This window comes from Penicillium crustosum, assembly GCF_028827405.1.
Source record: "Penicillium crustosum strain IBT 35664 chromosome Unknown utg000002l_segment0_segment0, whole genome shotgun sequence".
NCBI classification, from domain to species: Eukaryota; Fungi; Ascomycota; class Eurotiomycetes; order Eurotiales; family Aspergillaceae; genus Penicillium; species Penicillium crustosum.
In genome coordinates this window covers 713,215-729,731 of record NW_026623123.1, presented here as the reverse complement: position 1 = coordinate 729,731, position 16,517 = coordinate 713,215, and the positions used below count along the sequence as shown (strand labels likewise).

Sequence of the window (16,517 nt, the reverse complement as noted above, 5' to 3'; positions counted from 1 at the left end):
CCATCAATTTTTTATTTCTCTGGTTTAAAATAAAACTGATATTCAAAATGGTCCTTGTCCACATTGGTATGGTTCATCCGCGATAACAACCAAACACTTAATTAACCTTCAATAGTTCTGTTCAAGTTCCGCGCGAATGTCGGAAACAAGGTGAGGCAGGAGTTCCTGTCTCAAATTAAGACACTCAAATCTTTGTCTTGTGTTAAAAGCCAAAGACTAGTTGTTGGGGGACCCTCAATCACAACCCCAATTGAAAAGAGCAAAGGATTTCAATATGCCCTAGTGAGCTACCACGAGGATCGAGCAGCATTGGCTGAGTATCAAGCCAGCAGTGAGCATGAAAGGTATGGAATATCCCTTGAATCCTTGGATATGGCGGGAACTCATGTTTTCCTAGGGTCACAAGCACATACTTCATTCCTTATAAGGAAGATTTGGTCCGGTTTGACTTTGAGACCGATCAAGCCGACGAGACGCTGCTTGGGTTTTGATATACCCGATACCAACGTCAGTTATATCAGAGAATTCATGGAAGATCAAACTTCACGTGCTCCAGAGGCGTAAGGCAACATAGACATACATCGTACAAAGTATCGTGTGGAGAAAAGCAAGTGTCTGTCACCCTGGAGTGGGGTGCGGCTCAAACGATTTCGAGTCGAAATGATTGGAGCAGAAGGTGGCATATCGCCCATGCATACCATCCATCACATCTCGACAAGCAGGGATCATTGTATTTATCGGTCAAGCATACCTATGTACTTTATTTTAGCTTCGCAACAGTCGAAACCCCTTGATCTTACGGGGATTCCCGCAAGCATATGTTTATCAAAATGAGAAAAGAGTGGGCACTAATATCTATGGTGTTGCTCTATTGTGTCTTTAACGATTTGAAATCCCAAGGTGTTTGTTCACTTCTTCAATCACGTCTTCTCCATTTGTCTCAGTAGAGACCCTTGCTAAGATGTGCTGATCAGGACGAATCAGAATCCCCCCACCATTAACCAACTCATCAGCGAACCAGCTTTGCCTGACAATTTCAAAGTCCACTCCCAACCGCCAGGCATTCAGAGTTATACCAATCACGGTGAAGTGCTTCTGCAAAAGTGCAATGTGAGGATTTTGCTGCTCCTTCCCCAAAATCAAAGTCCAAGAGTCGGGGCCACAGAGATCAAGGGTACTCCACTGGCAAGCGCGAACCTGACCTGCGTCGAGCTCCCTGACATAGGATACATCGACTGGCTCCTGAGGCAGCGAAGAACGTTTGGCTGCCTGTGTCATCGGCGAGAGGTCACCTGGGAAACTGATCCAACTATGAGGCAAGCGCGCCCCAGGCACAAATTTCGGAGAGTAACGAGAAGCGTGAGGTGGTGGCTTGGTAGCCCCATACACATATCCAATATGAAGCTCCAACTATGGGCAAGAGTGTGAGCAGGACTGGCCTTTATAGAAACCGGAAAAAGCAAATGAAGTCACTTACATTATCAAAATGCTCCCTCTGTCCTTCAATACCTGCCTCAACCTGTGTGCGCTGAGCTGGATCCGCCAATGTTGCCACCATATTCTCTCGCGCTTGCATAGCATCATCGACACCAGCGGTCTTGAGACTTTGCAGCAGTGCAAATATCTCCTTACCGTTCTTAACGCTCTGCTTAGAATAGGAATCCGCAACGCCGCGTCGTTCGGCAGTGTATGTCGAAAGTATAGATGGTGTCGCCACTCCCCGGTGAACCAAGGCAATCTTATAAGCCAAGTTGTGAACATCTGCAAGACCACAATTCAAGCCTAGTCCACCAGTTGGGGGAAATGAGTGAGCAGCATCTCCAGCCCTGAAAGAAACCAAAACATCAATAAGGAATACACAGCGTTGATATCCAATTACAAAAGACTCACAGGAAGATATTCCCCTCCTGGAATGTCAAAGCAACTTGTCGACGGAAGACCCAGGGGCGATAGCTCAGGATATCAAACGGAACGTTATCTTTACCAATAGCACTGCGAATCTTGGCCCTGCACATATCTTCTGTCCATAATTCAACCGGGTACTGCTCAACGTCTACCTGGCTGATATGTACCTGGATCCCATCGAGATCATAGCCGATAATAAAGCCCGCAGCTATAGGGTCCATTATCCAGTACAGCATACCGACACGGTCACCAACGACGGGTCGTAGATTGGCATTGAAATGAATGGTCATCATTGTCTGGTCTGAGTCTTCGCTCTCAGACTCAATACCGAGCAGCTCGCGGACCTTGCTTCTACGGCCATCACAGGCTATAAGATGACGGGACTTTGTGTTATAGAGTTTTCCAGTCGACCGTTCCTCAATTGTCGCTATGACTTCATTTTTAGTCTGATTTTCAGTTAACCGCGTCCCTTCATTGATACCAAAAATGGCTGGTGTACTTACCTGCTCCACGGCATGGATACTGAACCCCTTGATCAAGGTAATGTTGGGATCCTTTGCAATAAAATTGGAGAATTCTTGCTCTAGGGCTGGTTGGGGTAAATTATGGATCATCTATTGTTTCAATTAATCAGTACTACTACCATTATGCGCTCACTATAGGGGAAAAGTACCTCTGGCGTATCATTCAAAACTGCAGGATCCATACGCTCATACGGGAGCCTGCCAATCGCGTCTCCACAAAGATTGGTGAGAAAATTCACCGAGGAGCTATCATCTCGCGAAGTGCCTAGCTGTCGCACATGCTTCTCGCCTAATTCAAATTGACGCAATATTTCCAAAGAGCGAGGGTTGATCGCGTGGGCTTTTGGGGCAGCGAGACGCTCGGGATAACGCTCGATGATCAATGATTGAACTATGCAGATCATGTTAACAAAATGTGCTTATCGACTTCTCTGCAAACATACATACCACCGAGTCGAGATAGAAGAAGGGCCTGCAATAGACCAGTAGGACCTCCGCCCACAATGAGCACGGGAACAGAACTTGGTAAAGTGCCAGAGCCACCAGTCTGGTGGGATGCAAATTCTCGAGAAGGAGCCATGATCTTTGTCCAATGAGTCACGGCTTATCTTAATTTCTTCCAGAATAACTGGTGGGACACTGGTTAATGCTTTGCTTTCACTTTTCAGATGTAGAACTTATGCCGGGGATATGTATGGTAGAAAACCTCAGCGGAGAGAGGAGAAATCCTACAGTCGACCGGAAACATGTATGGCAGCAGGTGCAGATCGGAAGACAGAAATATAGTAGCGTATTCGGGGGCGAAGGTGGGATGAAGAGAAGCCAGCTATCTTTCACACGCACTCAGCCCGTTATTACGACACCCACATACATCCCTGCATAGCACAATACTAGTTATCGGGCTGGACTTGTGATTGGTCCTCAACAATACAAGGATGCTGTACAAGACACCAAAGGAATGTACCAAGCCCGTCTGGGTTTGATTTTTAGTACCGATACTCTGTTACTAGTCTTGTGTACTCGATATTGTCTCGGTCTACAGGGTGAAAGTGAATGGCCACTATTTACTATACTCCATATACTAAAAAGGGGATTCCCGCCTCGTTCCACGCGAGGAGGTATTCAAAATCCTTCACCCCTCCCCCTGATTTAGTCCTCGACACTCATCCTTATTTTTCCACTTTATATTTTGGAGCACCCTCCTTGACATCTTCAATATGTCGGGTGGCTCACCACATGGGTCCGAGACAAAAGTCATCGAGCAGATCCATGCCGCACCTGGAACAGAAATAATGTTCGATGGTAGTGATAATGGAAGTATTTCTGAGCGGCTTCACCAGATGAAGCATTATAAATCAGGCGATGGCCGCATGTTATTGGTCCCGCAACCTTCAATGAACGATCCAAATGATCCTCTGAACTGGTCAACCACGAAGAAAAGCTTGACTTTCTTCAATGGTTGTTGGTTTGCATTTATGGGTGCTATCACAGGACCTATCATGGCAGCTGGTATGTATCTACCAGCTATCATATGGATTATATTGAGACATTCTAATTAGTATTATAGGTATGATGCAACTATCTGTCACCTTCGGCAAGTCCCTCCAGGAATTGACATATGCAAACGGAGCTTGCTTAATCAACCAGGGTGTATGGAACTTTGTTTGGATGCCGTTCGCCGTCAAGTATGGCCGCCGTCCCATCTACATATTCTCGAACATGCTCATGGCCATCGCCTGTGTCTGGTTGGCCATCGCATCCACTAAGACCTACACTGCTTTTATAGTTGGGCGTGCGTTCCTAGGCGCTTTCCAGGCGCCTATTGAGTCAATTGTCCCATCCACAGTGACCGATATGTTCTTCTTGCATAACCGTGGAGAGCTCATCGCCATCTACGGACTGTCTGTCCTAGGAGGTAATGAGCTGGGGCCTATGTTCTCCGGATTTATCGTGCAGGCACTTGGAATGAACTGGGCATTCTGGATTGTGGCCATGTTTGTCGGTGCGAGTCTGATATCCATGTTCTTCTTCATGCCAGAGACCAAGTTCTACGGACCCCGTCCCGATCCATTTCAAACCACCACAGTCAATGCGGACAAAGGCCAGGTGTTAGTTGAAGAATCAAGTGCAGTTCCCCAAAAGACCTTTGTGCAAGAACTCAAGTTCTGGAACATTGGAGATCCAAATGTGAATCTCCTCCACGTCTTCCTCCGCCCATTCGTCCTCTTGGCCTATCCCACCGTCCTCTGGTCATGCTGCATTTATGGAATTGCTCTTAGCTGGAATGTCATCCTCGGCGCATCAGTAGCGCAGCTCTTTGCACCCCCTCCTTACAGATTTAATTCTAGTGACCAGGGTCTCTTCTTCTTGTCACCCTTTGTTGGCTCGCTTTTCGGTGTGCTTTTCTCTGGCCCAGGCGGTGATTGGATTGCAACCTTCTTCACCAAGCACAATAACGGTGTTCGTGAGCCCGAAATGCGGCTACCAACCTGCCTATTGGCGGCGTTCTTCACATTCTTTGGTGCGCTTTGGTTTGGACTTTCCTATGAGCACCAAATGCACTGGGCAATGCCTGTTGTGGGGGCCGGTGTTCTCTCGATTGGAAGTCAAATGGGAACCACGCTCGGAATGAACTACGCCCTGGATTGTCATAAGGAGGTAATGAAATTTCCTTTCAGCTTGGACCCCACTCTTATAGTGCACTTGCTAATCGTTTCCGTTTTTGAATTTCCAGCTTTCTGTCGAGATTATGGTCACCATTGCTGCTTTGAAGAGCTGCATCGCGTGGGTATGGACATGGGTGATTAACGAGTTCATCACCTCTAGTGGCGTTTTGAGTGTTTTTATGACGGTGGCGGCTATAAACGTCGTGGTGTACTTGATCTCCATTCCCTTCTATCTCAAGGGCAAGGAGATCCGAATTTGGTTACACCAGAAAGATTTTCTCCGGGCGGCTGGTATAATCTAGGAATAGGTGGAGTGTGTATGTGTCTCTGAATTTACGCGACTTTCCTACGTATTTAGATAGGGGTGATGGGCCGCTTATGCGGCCTTGGTCTTTTTAGATATTCTCTTTAGATATCTGTTTAGGTGTACACGAGCCATACAAAGCATACTTTGTGCAAGAGGTTTACTATGTTTAAACCATGATGGGTAAATGTATATAATTCGTACCCTCGCCATGCCTCAACTTTCAGGTGCACCTTCCTAATTAAAAATCGGCCACTTCCAATGTTTTCCTCTATATATTATGCCCTCCTCTTCATTCATTTTAGTTTCCACAGAAAAGGCCTGCATTTAATCACAAAAAGCCAACCCCTATTCTTTCTGATTTCTGCACCAAGCTAGTCCACAGGTTCAGAAATTAGTTTATATACAATCCCCCGTCTACATAGCTTGGAGTTTACTTCGGTGTCCATCTCGGCGCTCATCTCGGGATCTTCCTCGGGGCTCACTTTTTACCAAAATTTTAGTCATCCCAACATCACGTGTGCAGGATTTACTTTTGATCACTGAGCACAGTGCTTCGGTGCTCAGTGAGTGAGCACTCAGGGTTGCTCAGTGATCCTTAGGACAGTGTGACGGAAGAAGAAGGATGGCGCCCATTAGGAGTGCAGTGCCAGATCCACTGTACTCCCTTGATCCAAACGAGCGCGTGAACGGCAGCCGACGGGTTGGATAGTTGCGCAAGAGGTGGCGACTCCGTTGATACGAGGGAGCCGTGGAGGGAGAGATAGTGGGAAGGGGAAAGGGCCCCTCACCCTCATCGAGCGGTGATGGGGCCATGACATTCGAGGGCGACCAATTAGAAACTCGTATTTTGAGCTTCAAGAAACGGTCGTCCAGTGGGCTGGCAACCACTTTTCTAGCTGTCGGCAGGCCTGACAGCACTCCCGCATAGCAGCCTATATTTAGAGCCAGCTACATCGGTAAATGAATTCATCATCATCATCATCATCATCGCCGGAGTGGTCCACGGGTGGTGACATCGGACTTTTTCTGAAACTCCGCGGACTTTCAACGCCAATTTCCATCTCCATATCCCCATGGCTCCAGCATTCAGGGGGGAGGGAAAGCAATACAAAATGAATTTAATCCAGATGGTTTATAAAATTGGATCAATTCCTGTTTTCTCATCTCCTCCACCAACCTCACATCAATCTATATCTCCTAGCACATCATGTCGTCTACCGACGGAGGATCCACCACTCCCACCTTGATGAGCAAACCTCACGACAAAGAGGAAATCATCTCGAGCCCAGGGGCCGCCGAGAAGGCTCAGCCGGAAACTGAGCCGACCACTTTCTCCTCCACCTTCCAAGAGGCTGTCTTTATTCTCATCATTGGCTTGTCGCAACTATTCTCCGTCGGCGGTCTGGGCAATGCCGCCTACTCAATGGAACAGATCGGTACCTCTCTCGGCACAAACAGCAATGGACAGATGTCATGGTTCCTAGCCTCCTATTCCCTCTGCGGTGGTGTCTTCGTCCTAGTCACCGGCAGCCTGGGTGATCACTTCGGCCACAAATACGTATTCCTGTTCGGCTGGATCTGGATGGCCATATGGTCACTGGTCTGCGGCTTCGCCCACGAAGTCGTTCTATTCGACATCGCCCGCGGCATGATGGGAATTGGCAATGGCGCACTAGTCCCCAACTCCTTCGCGCTGCTGGCGCGTGCGTTCCCACCTCTGTCGGTCAAGAAGAACATCGCCTTCGCCTTCCTGGGCTTCTGCGCTCCCTCGGGCTACATCTTCGGTGGTCTGATCGGAGCCGCCTTCGGCGAGAAAGTCACCTGGCGATGGGGATTCTGGTTCTGGGCCATCGGCTGCCTCGTTCTCAGTTTAGCGACTTTCGTCATTGTTCCTCACCGAATCGGCTCCCCGATTCCTGGACTAAGTCTCCGCCAGTTCGACTACATCGGTAGCTTGCTCGGCGTGTCAGCCCTGATCCTGTTCTCCTTTGCCTGGAACCAGGCTTCGGTCGTCGGCTGGCAAGAGCCCTACACTTACGCCCTGTTCATTGTCAGCGTCTTCCTACTCATCGGATTCGTCTTCTCCCAGTCCCGAGTCTCTGCACCCATCCTACCCAATTCCCTCTGGGGGCGCCCTGGCTTCGCACCCGTGGTCACTGCCATGGCCTTCGGTTGGATGTCCTTCGGAATCTTCCTCTACTACACCACCGTCTACATTCTCACTATCCATAAAACTCAGCCGCTTGCCGCAGTGGCTCAAATGGTTCCCCTGGTCATTGGTGGCATGTTTGCTACGACGGCTATTGGACTCTTCGTCGCCGAGACGCCTATCCAGTACATCTTCGGCGTGTCCATGTTCTCCTTTTTCATCGGCAACCTGCTTATGAGTTTCGTCAACTACTCGAACGTATACTGGGCCTTCATCTTCCCTGCTTGTCTGTTTGTTGTTGGTGGGCCTGACTTGTCGTTTGCCTCGTCCGGAATTCTCATTTCCAACGCCGTCCTCCCTGAGGAGCAAGGTGTTGCGGGATCCTTTATATCAACGGTTGTGCAGTACTCCATCTCCATTGGTCTCGGTATCGCTGCTACTGTTGAGTCTCATGTCAACGAGGGAGGACAGAACCCTATTCGCGGCTACCGCGGTGCCTTCTCGTTGGGAATTGGATTCGCGGCTGTGGGATTCTTTGTTGTAATTTTCTTTGTTCGCGACCACAGGTTTGAGTCGAAGGCGAAGGACCAGTCCGGCCCTGAGGCCATTTCCGAGACGGCGGATCTTTGAAGTGATTTGTGATATACTGATTGTGGTTTTGTTTCTTTCACTCCTGTTGGCCGGTATTAACCAGCTCAACGTAAATAATAGATACGTTGGCAGAAATGGTATATTTGAACAGATTTTTTCGGAGATGATAATTTGGTAATCGAAAATAAATGGACTATCTTCACTCGAGTAGATGCTAGGCAATTTACCTAGTCTTCGCCCTTTCTGTGGTCTCCTATTTGGCTGGTATAGTGAGAAGAAAGACCCTTGCGTCGTCCGCTGTCCGTTCTATGAGAATCTGTCGGATAAAAATGGGTCTTACATTACTAGTTCACTCGACTTTTACAGCACCCACTTGCTGACTGATAGATAACTAGTTAACTAGAGGATACCTAACTAGTTAGGTGCTTGTTGGGGCATTCCACTGCTTAAATAGGCCCGCAGTTGGTTAAATATTCGCAGCATTAGACAGTCTATGAGAGTACACTCAATATATGTTATCGAACCTACCATTGGTCCTTTCGTATACTAGCGCGTACCGCTTCTCTTGGAATCGACAGAATCTAACGAACTGAAGGTGTGTTAAATTACCACTAGCACCCTTTCGGATATGATTATTCAGCATGTACTCGATCCGCCGCCTATTTGTACGGTAATCACAGCAAACCCGACCTTTTCTTCAACCAGACATCAATTCAACATTCTGTCTACTGGCCATGCTCGGTACTAGCCCGTGCAGATTCCTTCTGACTTGACAGAATCCTTTACGCCGTGGCACATCGATATCGTGTTTTGTAGAGTGACTCAACCTCTGGAAATTCGAATTCCCCACCAAGCTCAAAGAGGAGTAGGCTCAGCCGGAGTATTGTTGGTCTTGCAAGCCCTAGAAACAATCAGTCTCACTTGTAATCGTTCATCTAGTTCTATCGGATGTCAAATTATGAGGAGTTTATAAGAAAAGAAGAAGTAAAATTTCATCCTATAATGTCTCCGTATATTTTCATGTCATCTAATAGCAAAACGAACAAAAAATAAAAATAAAAATAAAACGGTCACGACAAAGTACAATCTAGTTGACGTGCACACGCCAGTGCTCACGGTGACCCTCAGTGAATGCTGTGCGAGTGTGGTGGGTGGTAGCGTTATCGTTGAAGACGAAGTCATCAGCCTTCCACTGGTGACGGTATACGACCCGGTGATCGTACAGCAGAGCCGTAAGCTTCTCGCATAGCGCGTCGCTCTCAGCCTCAGACCAGCCAACGACCTGCACGATAGTCGGCTTGCTGCTTCCAGCGATGCACTTGGATTCGGGCCAGGGCTCGTGGATGCGGAAAGTATCGGCACCGGTCTCCGGGTGGGCGACGATGAAGGGCAGGTGCAAATCATGGCCGCCGAAGGCATCGTTGGCTTCTGTGAAAGTCTTCCATTTCAGCGAGCGCAGTTCCTCAAGAGAAATGGTGTCGGGCCCGAGGAGCGGCAGGAGGTTGCGTGACGACGCAAAGAGCGTGAGACCACCCTCGGACTGCGAGGCCGCGCGGTTACGGAACATCTGGAAGAGAGGCGGCGTGGAGATCCATTCGCCGGTCTTCTCATTCTGGACCATCTTGAACACACCATCGTAGTGGAAGGGCATAGCCTCGCGCGTGAGCACGTTGTTCATGTTGATGTCTGCATTCTCGCGAACCTCGAGGATATCACCAAACGGCCACTGCTGGATCTCACCAAGCTGACGCGCCTTCTCGCGGAACACCTCCTTCTCGATTTCCATTGTGAATCCACGCAGGAGAAGAGGCGCAGGGGATAGAGCAAGACGTCGGACACGCTTCATATCGACGTCCTCGAACTTGAAGGGCCCGTGTCCTTCCTTTGGACAGACCTGCATACCGCAGGGGAAAAGCGGTTCAAAGTCGACCTCCATGCCTGGCCAATTGAAGAGGTCGCATTTGGCACGCAGCAACCATGGGTGGCCTGCAGCGTTGTTGACCACCTCAAATTCGGTCACATCGACGGTGGATGCGTTGACCACGCGCAGGCTGGCGTCGGGAAGCAGTGTCAAGGCCCCATGCCACGGGGTGATGAAATCAGGGTTACTCGCAGGGGGGAACAGATCAACAGTGATTTTGCCAACGTTGTTGGACTCATGGATTGACAGGCGGATGGCGGATGGCACAGCTGATGCCAGCAGAGTGAAGTAGGCCTAGATCTGTTAGCCCGGTCGGATCACCGGAGGAGAGGTGACAGTTACCTTGCCTCGCTGGAGCATAGCATTCTTCAAGGCGGTGGGATTGTTGCTCTCCGGGAGAGCCGTGTCGTAGTGTCAGCTCGTCGCTTGCCGATTATCATCCTCGGCCGAGGGGACGTGGGGGATTGAGTGGTCGAGGTGGTTGCGGGTCTTGGTTACAAAGTCGGAGTATTCCTCAAGGGTCTGGGCCTCCTGTGGCACAATGCCGGCCAAGGCCCCAGGGCGGGTGAATTCCAGATGGGGAAGGCCCAGAGATGCGGCGAGCTTTTGCAGCTCTTGGTGATAAGCGAAAGCGTCACTGTCGGCGATGTTCAGAATATCTCAATCAAGGTTAGCCTTACGCATCGAAGAAAAATGAAGACGAATGCTTACCGCCATATACTGATGCATCCGACACAATCACAACGGTGGCACCGCCCTCGTAGATTTCGGCAATAGAGTCGGCGAATCCATTGAGCGTCTGCAAGGCGATCTCTTCGGCCTTGTCTGGAAGAGGGCCTAGTGTCTTGCGCTTGTTTCTTCCCTCGGCTGGAGCCTTGAAGGGGAAAGCTGGAAGGATGAAACGGACAGCCTCCTTGTTGGAGACAATGTCTCCGATCTGCTTCTCGAGCGTGGGGACGAACTTGGAGAAGCGATCGGGGACGGTGGCGGTATGCAGCAATGAGGAAGACAATTTGTGAGACCTTAGTCTCGATGTCGGATAGAGGCTTTCCGGCGTAAGGCATGTTGCGTTTTGAATTGATATTGACCCGATTACTACCAAGATGCTCTGGTCTGGTGTGAGTCCATCTTGTCGCGGGACAAGTGATCTAATATATCATTGTCTTGAAAGACTGGCATCCAGTATTGTCCGGATGCCAACCCTTCCGAATTGATGCCCTCCGACCATGATTTGGTGAGACTGCAAGATGGATGGAAGCAGCACGCGGATTCCGCGGATCTCTCCCCAGACGGGTTCCATGCCAGCGCGTCCACGTCCACGGACTGTGTCGATGAGAATATCTCATCATGCATCGGACTCCGGATACGATAGAGAGCCATTTATCTGATTTGTAGATCGTTCCAGTTTTGTCGAAGAAGGCTCTCTTCTTTCTTCGGCGTCTTCTTGTCCCCGGTCGGGGGACCGACGCACAGGACTGGTCTCATTCCGCTGGAGTCAGCACAGAGTCTGATTTAATGCTCTCGATGCTGTCCATGCTTTATGTATGTGCTCTTCATTCAACATATATGAATGTTGTAGCCACCATGGTATTCAAGAGGAACAGTCAAAGAGGGCCATTTAGAGGGGGGGACGCATTCCCGTCTCATGTGATCAGACACCTTCATTATCTGGGCATGTACTCATTGATCTAGAGAGATATCTGTGAAAGCATTCTAAGGATATTCCTTTCACCAGTATAACAAATGTAAATAAATCATATCAACCTCCGAGTACCAAGACGGCGATCACGGGAGTTGGACCGATTCCGCGATTCCCCCACTTGACGTTGGGGGCCGAGCTGAAGGGGTTTAGTACGTCGATGCAGGGGGATGTCCAACTTGCCTTCTTACATCCTACTCGACATGGATGTTGTCCACCCCCGCAAGAAGCTCACCCTCTCCTGTTCGCGATGTCGCGCCTCCAAACTAAAATGCGATCGCAAGGAGCCTTGTGTGAGTGTGCCTAAAATCTTATGGAATTGCGAACTCATTGTTCTAGTTGGAATGCGTGAAGCGCGACTGCGCCCACCTATGTACCAAGGGCGAGCGTCAACCGAGAGCCAAGCGGACCAAAACCCAACGTACAGAACAAAATCGCAGCCAAGTGACGCCGGAGGAAGAGGAAGAACCGGAGGTCGAAGAAACGGCGCAGATCTTGGAGCATTTCGTGGATGTCATTCCTATCCCCACCGAATCAGCGGACGTGGCCCCTGACATCCCCAATCGATACTGGGTGACCCAGGATCCGCAGAGGCACGACCAAAAGTTTGCCTTGATCCGAGATGTGGTTCACGCCCTGCCAGAATGGAATATCATCCAACTCCTCTACGAGGTCTTTGTCACGCGTTGCCAGGCACCACTGGGAAATGTGGTGCACACCCCAAGCTTCATGAAGCAAGCCAATCAATTGCGTCACTGCTTAAGTATGGCTTCCCCCGACGCGGCCATCACCAGTACGCTATCTCTGGACTCTCTTGCTGTTTTGCTTCTCGCGGTGCCGCTCTCCTCCAAACCCACTGGGTCTAGCGTCGGCTGACTGTTTCCACGCAGCTCGTGCTTGGACTCGCCTTTTATCCAACCCCGTCCCTTTTGGGTGTCCAACTCACCCCGTTGACTTTCCGCGTGGAGCAACTGCGTGCCTCGGATGAGCCTGCAGCGACATGGCGGTCCCTCAGCGTGCGTTGTCTCCAGGGAGGTATTTCCCTCTTTTGTGGCTCTATCTCCAGCTTACAGGCGGCCATCATGCTTCTGTTGGATACAAAAGAGACCTCGTTGGGGCTTGATGCTGTCTTAGTTACCGCCATTTCGGGTGCGCGCAAACTTGGATTGCATCGCTTGGGCAATGCCATTTTGGATGCCTCGCCTTCCTTAGATTATGGCTCTGTGACCGCTGAACCACCTCACATTCGCACCGAGATTGCGATTCGGATTTGGTAGGCACCCCAAATACCCGTATTTTTTCACTTAGGGCGAAGCGCTAATCATTCGGGACCACTAGGTGGGCTCTTGTCATAAGAGACTGGTCGCGCGGACAAGCTCTTGGCTACTATACCATCCGCCCCTCACAATTTAATACCCGGATGCCATTGCACCTCAAAGATGACGATCTGCTCAGGGCACATGGCAAGATTCCCGAGCGCCCTCGGTCTGAATTTACCATGCTGTCCTATACGGTACACGCGTTGGAGTTGTCCAGCATTGTGCGGGAATCAATTGATCTCGGGGACGCCGCAAACGAAGCTGCCCAGCGGCGCCAGCACCTCAATCGAAAGTACGAAAAATATGTGGCAAGTTTGCCGCCTTACTTTAGATTGGGAAGCTCCGTCGGACTCACAGCCATGGGTCCCATGGCCGCCATCCCAGTCCAACGATTCATGTTACATCAACAGCTGTGGAGTCTCCTCCTCCGCCTGCATCGCTCTACTCTCTCTTCTCCCATGGGACGCGCATCCTGCCAGCAGCTGGCTCATAACATTATCAACACGCAAGCCCAGATCCAAGCCCGCTGCACAGTTTGTGGCTCACTATCCTCCAACGAAACGCAACTCTTCAACGCGACCGTTGTGCTGGTCTTGGGGCTGCTGTTTGATTCTCCGCCGACCGAGGCCGAGCGCTCGAGTGCCCAACTCGGTCGCTTAATGACGCGAGACCATATTCGGGAGGCCATTGAACTGTTGCGTACCAAAATTTCGCCTGAGGGATCCTTCGGGGACCCTATACCCCAAGAGCCGCTCCAAAGCTCGGTGTCGCGCAGTGTTGTGGCCCTCGAGGCACTGATGAAGTTGGAAGAGGATTCAGGTGACGGTGTCAACCGCCATGCGGGATCGAACCAGAAGCGTCCCCTCTACCGCCAGGTGGTGGAGATCCTGAAGACCTTGAATGGCCCAACCACTCCCGCTGATTTACCCGTTCCAAGATTATCGACCCCTGGGGACACCTCTTTGACTCTCTCCATTCCTGTCGCGGACGGCTTCCCCGATCTAGATGTAATGCCCATTCTGTCCAATGGCCTGAGTCCTAATATGTGGGACTTCTTGGACTTCTAGCTACCGGAAGATGTAGGCAAAGAGAAGTTCTTGCCTATGACCGGAGAAGTTTACGGGGCAATGGGTGTTACCCACGCTTTGTATCCAAGCCAAAGCAATAGCCTCTCGGGGACGCGCTTGACCCATGAATCCCCGTCGTCTATGGGGAGTGAACCCACGTTGGACCCCGCGACGACCCCTTCGAGCGCTGACGCCTTTGCGGCTGCTAACTTTTACGAAGTCATGGGAAATGGGGGCCTTACTCCCTGGTGAGACATTGGCTGACCGGTTGCACTCGGACTATATGCCCAGGTGTACAGTATGTGTGTGACATCATTTACCCCGACCCATCGCTGAATGATATACAGGCTACCACAACTACATATATCCTTGTATGTACATTTAGAGCGTACCACTTCCTGAAGTTTTAGAGCCTTGTCAAGGCTTGTCGTAGCCTCGTTGCCATTCTCAACGTTAGGCTGCCCTTATGGCGCGATTGTGATGGGTTCTTTCTTCAAGAGCCAGAGTAGAAAAGCAAAACAAAAACAAAAAAGGACAGAACGCGAAAAGAAGCAATGAAAGATACGCAAGAGATTTGAAGGATATTCCGCAGAATGCCAGACCTCTTGGAGCCTTTTGGGTGGAACCGGGTTGTGTATCACCGTTGACCATGCGACTGGGGGGGATCGACATCGGTGTAGACGGGCCCAGGAGGGCGTTTTCGTAGCGATTGAAGCGCATACTGCTGTCGCGTAAAAAAAGACGAAATTGCGGCGCAGGAAAATGAAATCAAACATCCATCCAAGATGTTTTTTGTTGTAGTTCAAGTGTGTTGAACACTCGCAGAGTTGGGTTCGAACTGACTTGCCGAATCCATGTTGTTATACTGCCAGCGCGGTCAAAAGGGGGCAATTGAGGGAAAGACGGCCGCAGATGGTGGCTAGTGGGTCGTCTATGGCGCGATAATACCGGGGCAAAGCCTTAGCCATTCTTCAACCTGGCTGGCGTAGCGGGCAGGGCACCGGGGCAGGGGTAGTGGGTTCGATGTTGCTCGTGCGTCGGTAACACGATAGGCTGGAAGCAAGGCCTAGCTACCACACCCATGAGAAGTCGGGTGAAGTCTTCCGAATTGTCGATATCAGCGAGGCAAGGCGGCTGCGAACACATTGGCTATGTCGTCGTTGTGGTCGGTAGATTTGTGCAATACCCCGCGGTAGCCCCTCGCCCGCCAAATACCTCTGTGAATTATCCCATAATATATCTGCCTGTAAGAGAAAAACCAAAAAATACAGCCTAGAGATGCATAAATTATGTAGTCAAGAGTCTTCCTATGTTTGCGGGTTACCTATCTCGACCCAAAACTCATTGCGGGTTAAGAAAGTCGACCCAAAACCCAACCCTTTTGCGGGTTGGGTCGGGATGGGTTTTGGGTTTTGCGGGTTTTGGCGATGTCTACTCAGGGGTGTCCTGTCTTCTTCTTAGGACGACACCACTTTCACTGGTATTGCAAGACCAGCTTCTGGGCCCGAGTGCGAGTCAGGTAAAAATAAGTCGGATGGTTTTCATATCCCGTTGTCCCGCTGATTTTGGCGTGGTTGTGCGGTCGTGCCCCGCGCCAACCGCCCCGGGCCGGACCGCACAACCACGACGGATTCACTTTGGTCTCCCCAACGGGGATTAACACCGGACACCATGAGAAGGTATTAATCCATTGTCCCAACAGCCTGGCGAGGACTGTTGCCCAGTGCGAGCTTACTGGGGGCAGACTGATCCTACAGTCATTCTCGAAATCGGCTTGACCAAAAAACACTTGATCACTATTTTCTGGACCCACCGCCACGGCCTTAGCGCAGATCAAATAATGAGCGGGCCGCATTAACTTGAGAAATACCGTAATATGCGGCTGAGTGTGCTAAGATTACCCGACAATAAAAAAATGATTTCCTATCAGAGGCATGACAGCGACTGGTTCAGGGCACTAGCTTTGAAATCTGGGTCGGGATAAATGGGAATAAACAGGCAATAAATTAATGGCTGGGAGAGTGGGGTGGGGTGGTAGATTCGACGAAATGAACAATTTACTCAACCTGGGTTTGAAGTAAACAACCTGCCTTTTGGCCCCTGATGGACATGAAAAGACTTTCCATTCGGCTCCGCCGAGGTGACTTCAATGTAACTATTTTCATTCGCTAAAATCTTCTAATTTCGTCAAACCCATCTTACAACTGTCGCTATTGTTCTGTATATAATCCAATATTCCTACACCATTGAAAAACAATTCGACGAATGCTGCGGTACAAATGTCCGGTGAATTGTTGGGTGTCGAGTTCTCTTCCAAATCATACGTAGTTCTAAGCAGTCCCTAGAGTACCCTCCTTGTCTCTGGATCA

The 16,517-nt window shown here is 50.1% G+C and overlaps 6 protein-coding genes across 6 annotated transcripts; 4 read left to right on the top strand and 2 right to left on the bottom strand.

The window, feature by feature from the left end:
• Positions 1-47: 47 nt before the first annotated feature.
• N7487_003776 (Dabb family protein) lies at positions 48-507 on the top strand (the record flags this gene model as incomplete). Its single annotated transcript, XM_056871523.1, has 3 exons — positions 48-66; positions 116-344; positions 398-507. 3 exons carry the CDS (start codon positions 48-50, stop codon positions 489-491), a joined length of 342 nt encoding a protein of 113 aa, XP_056729243.1. The 3' UTR covers positions 492-507.
• A 372-nt stretch (positions 508-879) lies between these two features.
• N7487_003775 (uncharacterized protein) lies at positions 880-3,012 on the bottom strand (the record flags this gene model as incomplete). The annotated part of the gene is made up of 6 exons (XM_056871522.1): positions 880-1,410; positions 1,478-1,826; positions 1,891-2,351; positions 2,409-2,519; positions 2,579-2,820; positions 2,877-3,012. Coding segments are annotated over 6 exons (1,830 nt in total), but the record flags the coding sequence as incomplete, so codon positions are not given.
• A 634-nt stretch (positions 3,013-3,646) lies between these two features.
• On the top strand, positions 3,647-5,397 carry N7487_003774 (uncharacterized protein; the record flags this gene model as incomplete). The annotated part of the gene is made up of 3 exons (XM_056871521.1): positions 3,647-3,938; positions 3,997-5,087; positions 5,164-5,397. 3 exons carry the CDS (start codon positions 3,647-3,649, stop codon positions 5,395-5,397), a joined length of 1,617 nt encoding a protein of 538 aa, XP_056729241.1.
• Positions 5,398-6,609: 1,212 nt separating this feature from the next.
• N7487_003773 (uncharacterized protein) lies at positions 6,610-8,181 on the top strand (the record flags this gene model as incomplete). Its single annotated transcript, XM_056871520.1, has 1 exon — positions 6,610-8,181. The coding sequence occupies one exon, from the start codon at positions 6,610-6,612 to the stop codon at positions 8,179-8,181; it is 1,572 nt and encodes a 523-aa protein (XP_056729240.1).
• A 1,048-nt stretch (positions 8,182-9,229) lies between these two features.
• Positions 9,230-11,127, bottom strand: N7487_003772 (isocyanide synthase family protein; the record flags this gene model as incomplete). The annotated part of the gene is made up of 5 exons (XM_056871519.1): positions 9,230-10,357; positions 10,406-10,453; positions 10,520-10,722; positions 10,775-11,000; positions 11,026-11,127. 5 exons carry the CDS (start codon positions 11,125-11,127, stop codon positions 9,230-9,232), a joined length of 1,707 nt encoding a protein of 568 aa, XP_056729239.1.
• Positions 11,128-11,965: 838 nt separating this feature from the next.
• N7487_003771 (putative C6 transcription factor) lies at positions 11,966-14,148 on the top strand (the record flags this gene model as incomplete). Its single annotated transcript, XM_056871518.1, has 4 exons — positions 11,966-12,055; positions 12,117-12,596; positions 12,653-13,035; positions 13,101-14,148. 4 exons carry the CDS (start codon positions 11,966-11,968, stop codon positions 14,146-14,148), a joined length of 2,001 nt encoding a protein of 666 aa, XP_056729238.1.
• Between the last annotated feature and the right edge of the window lie 2,369 nt (positions 14,149-16,517).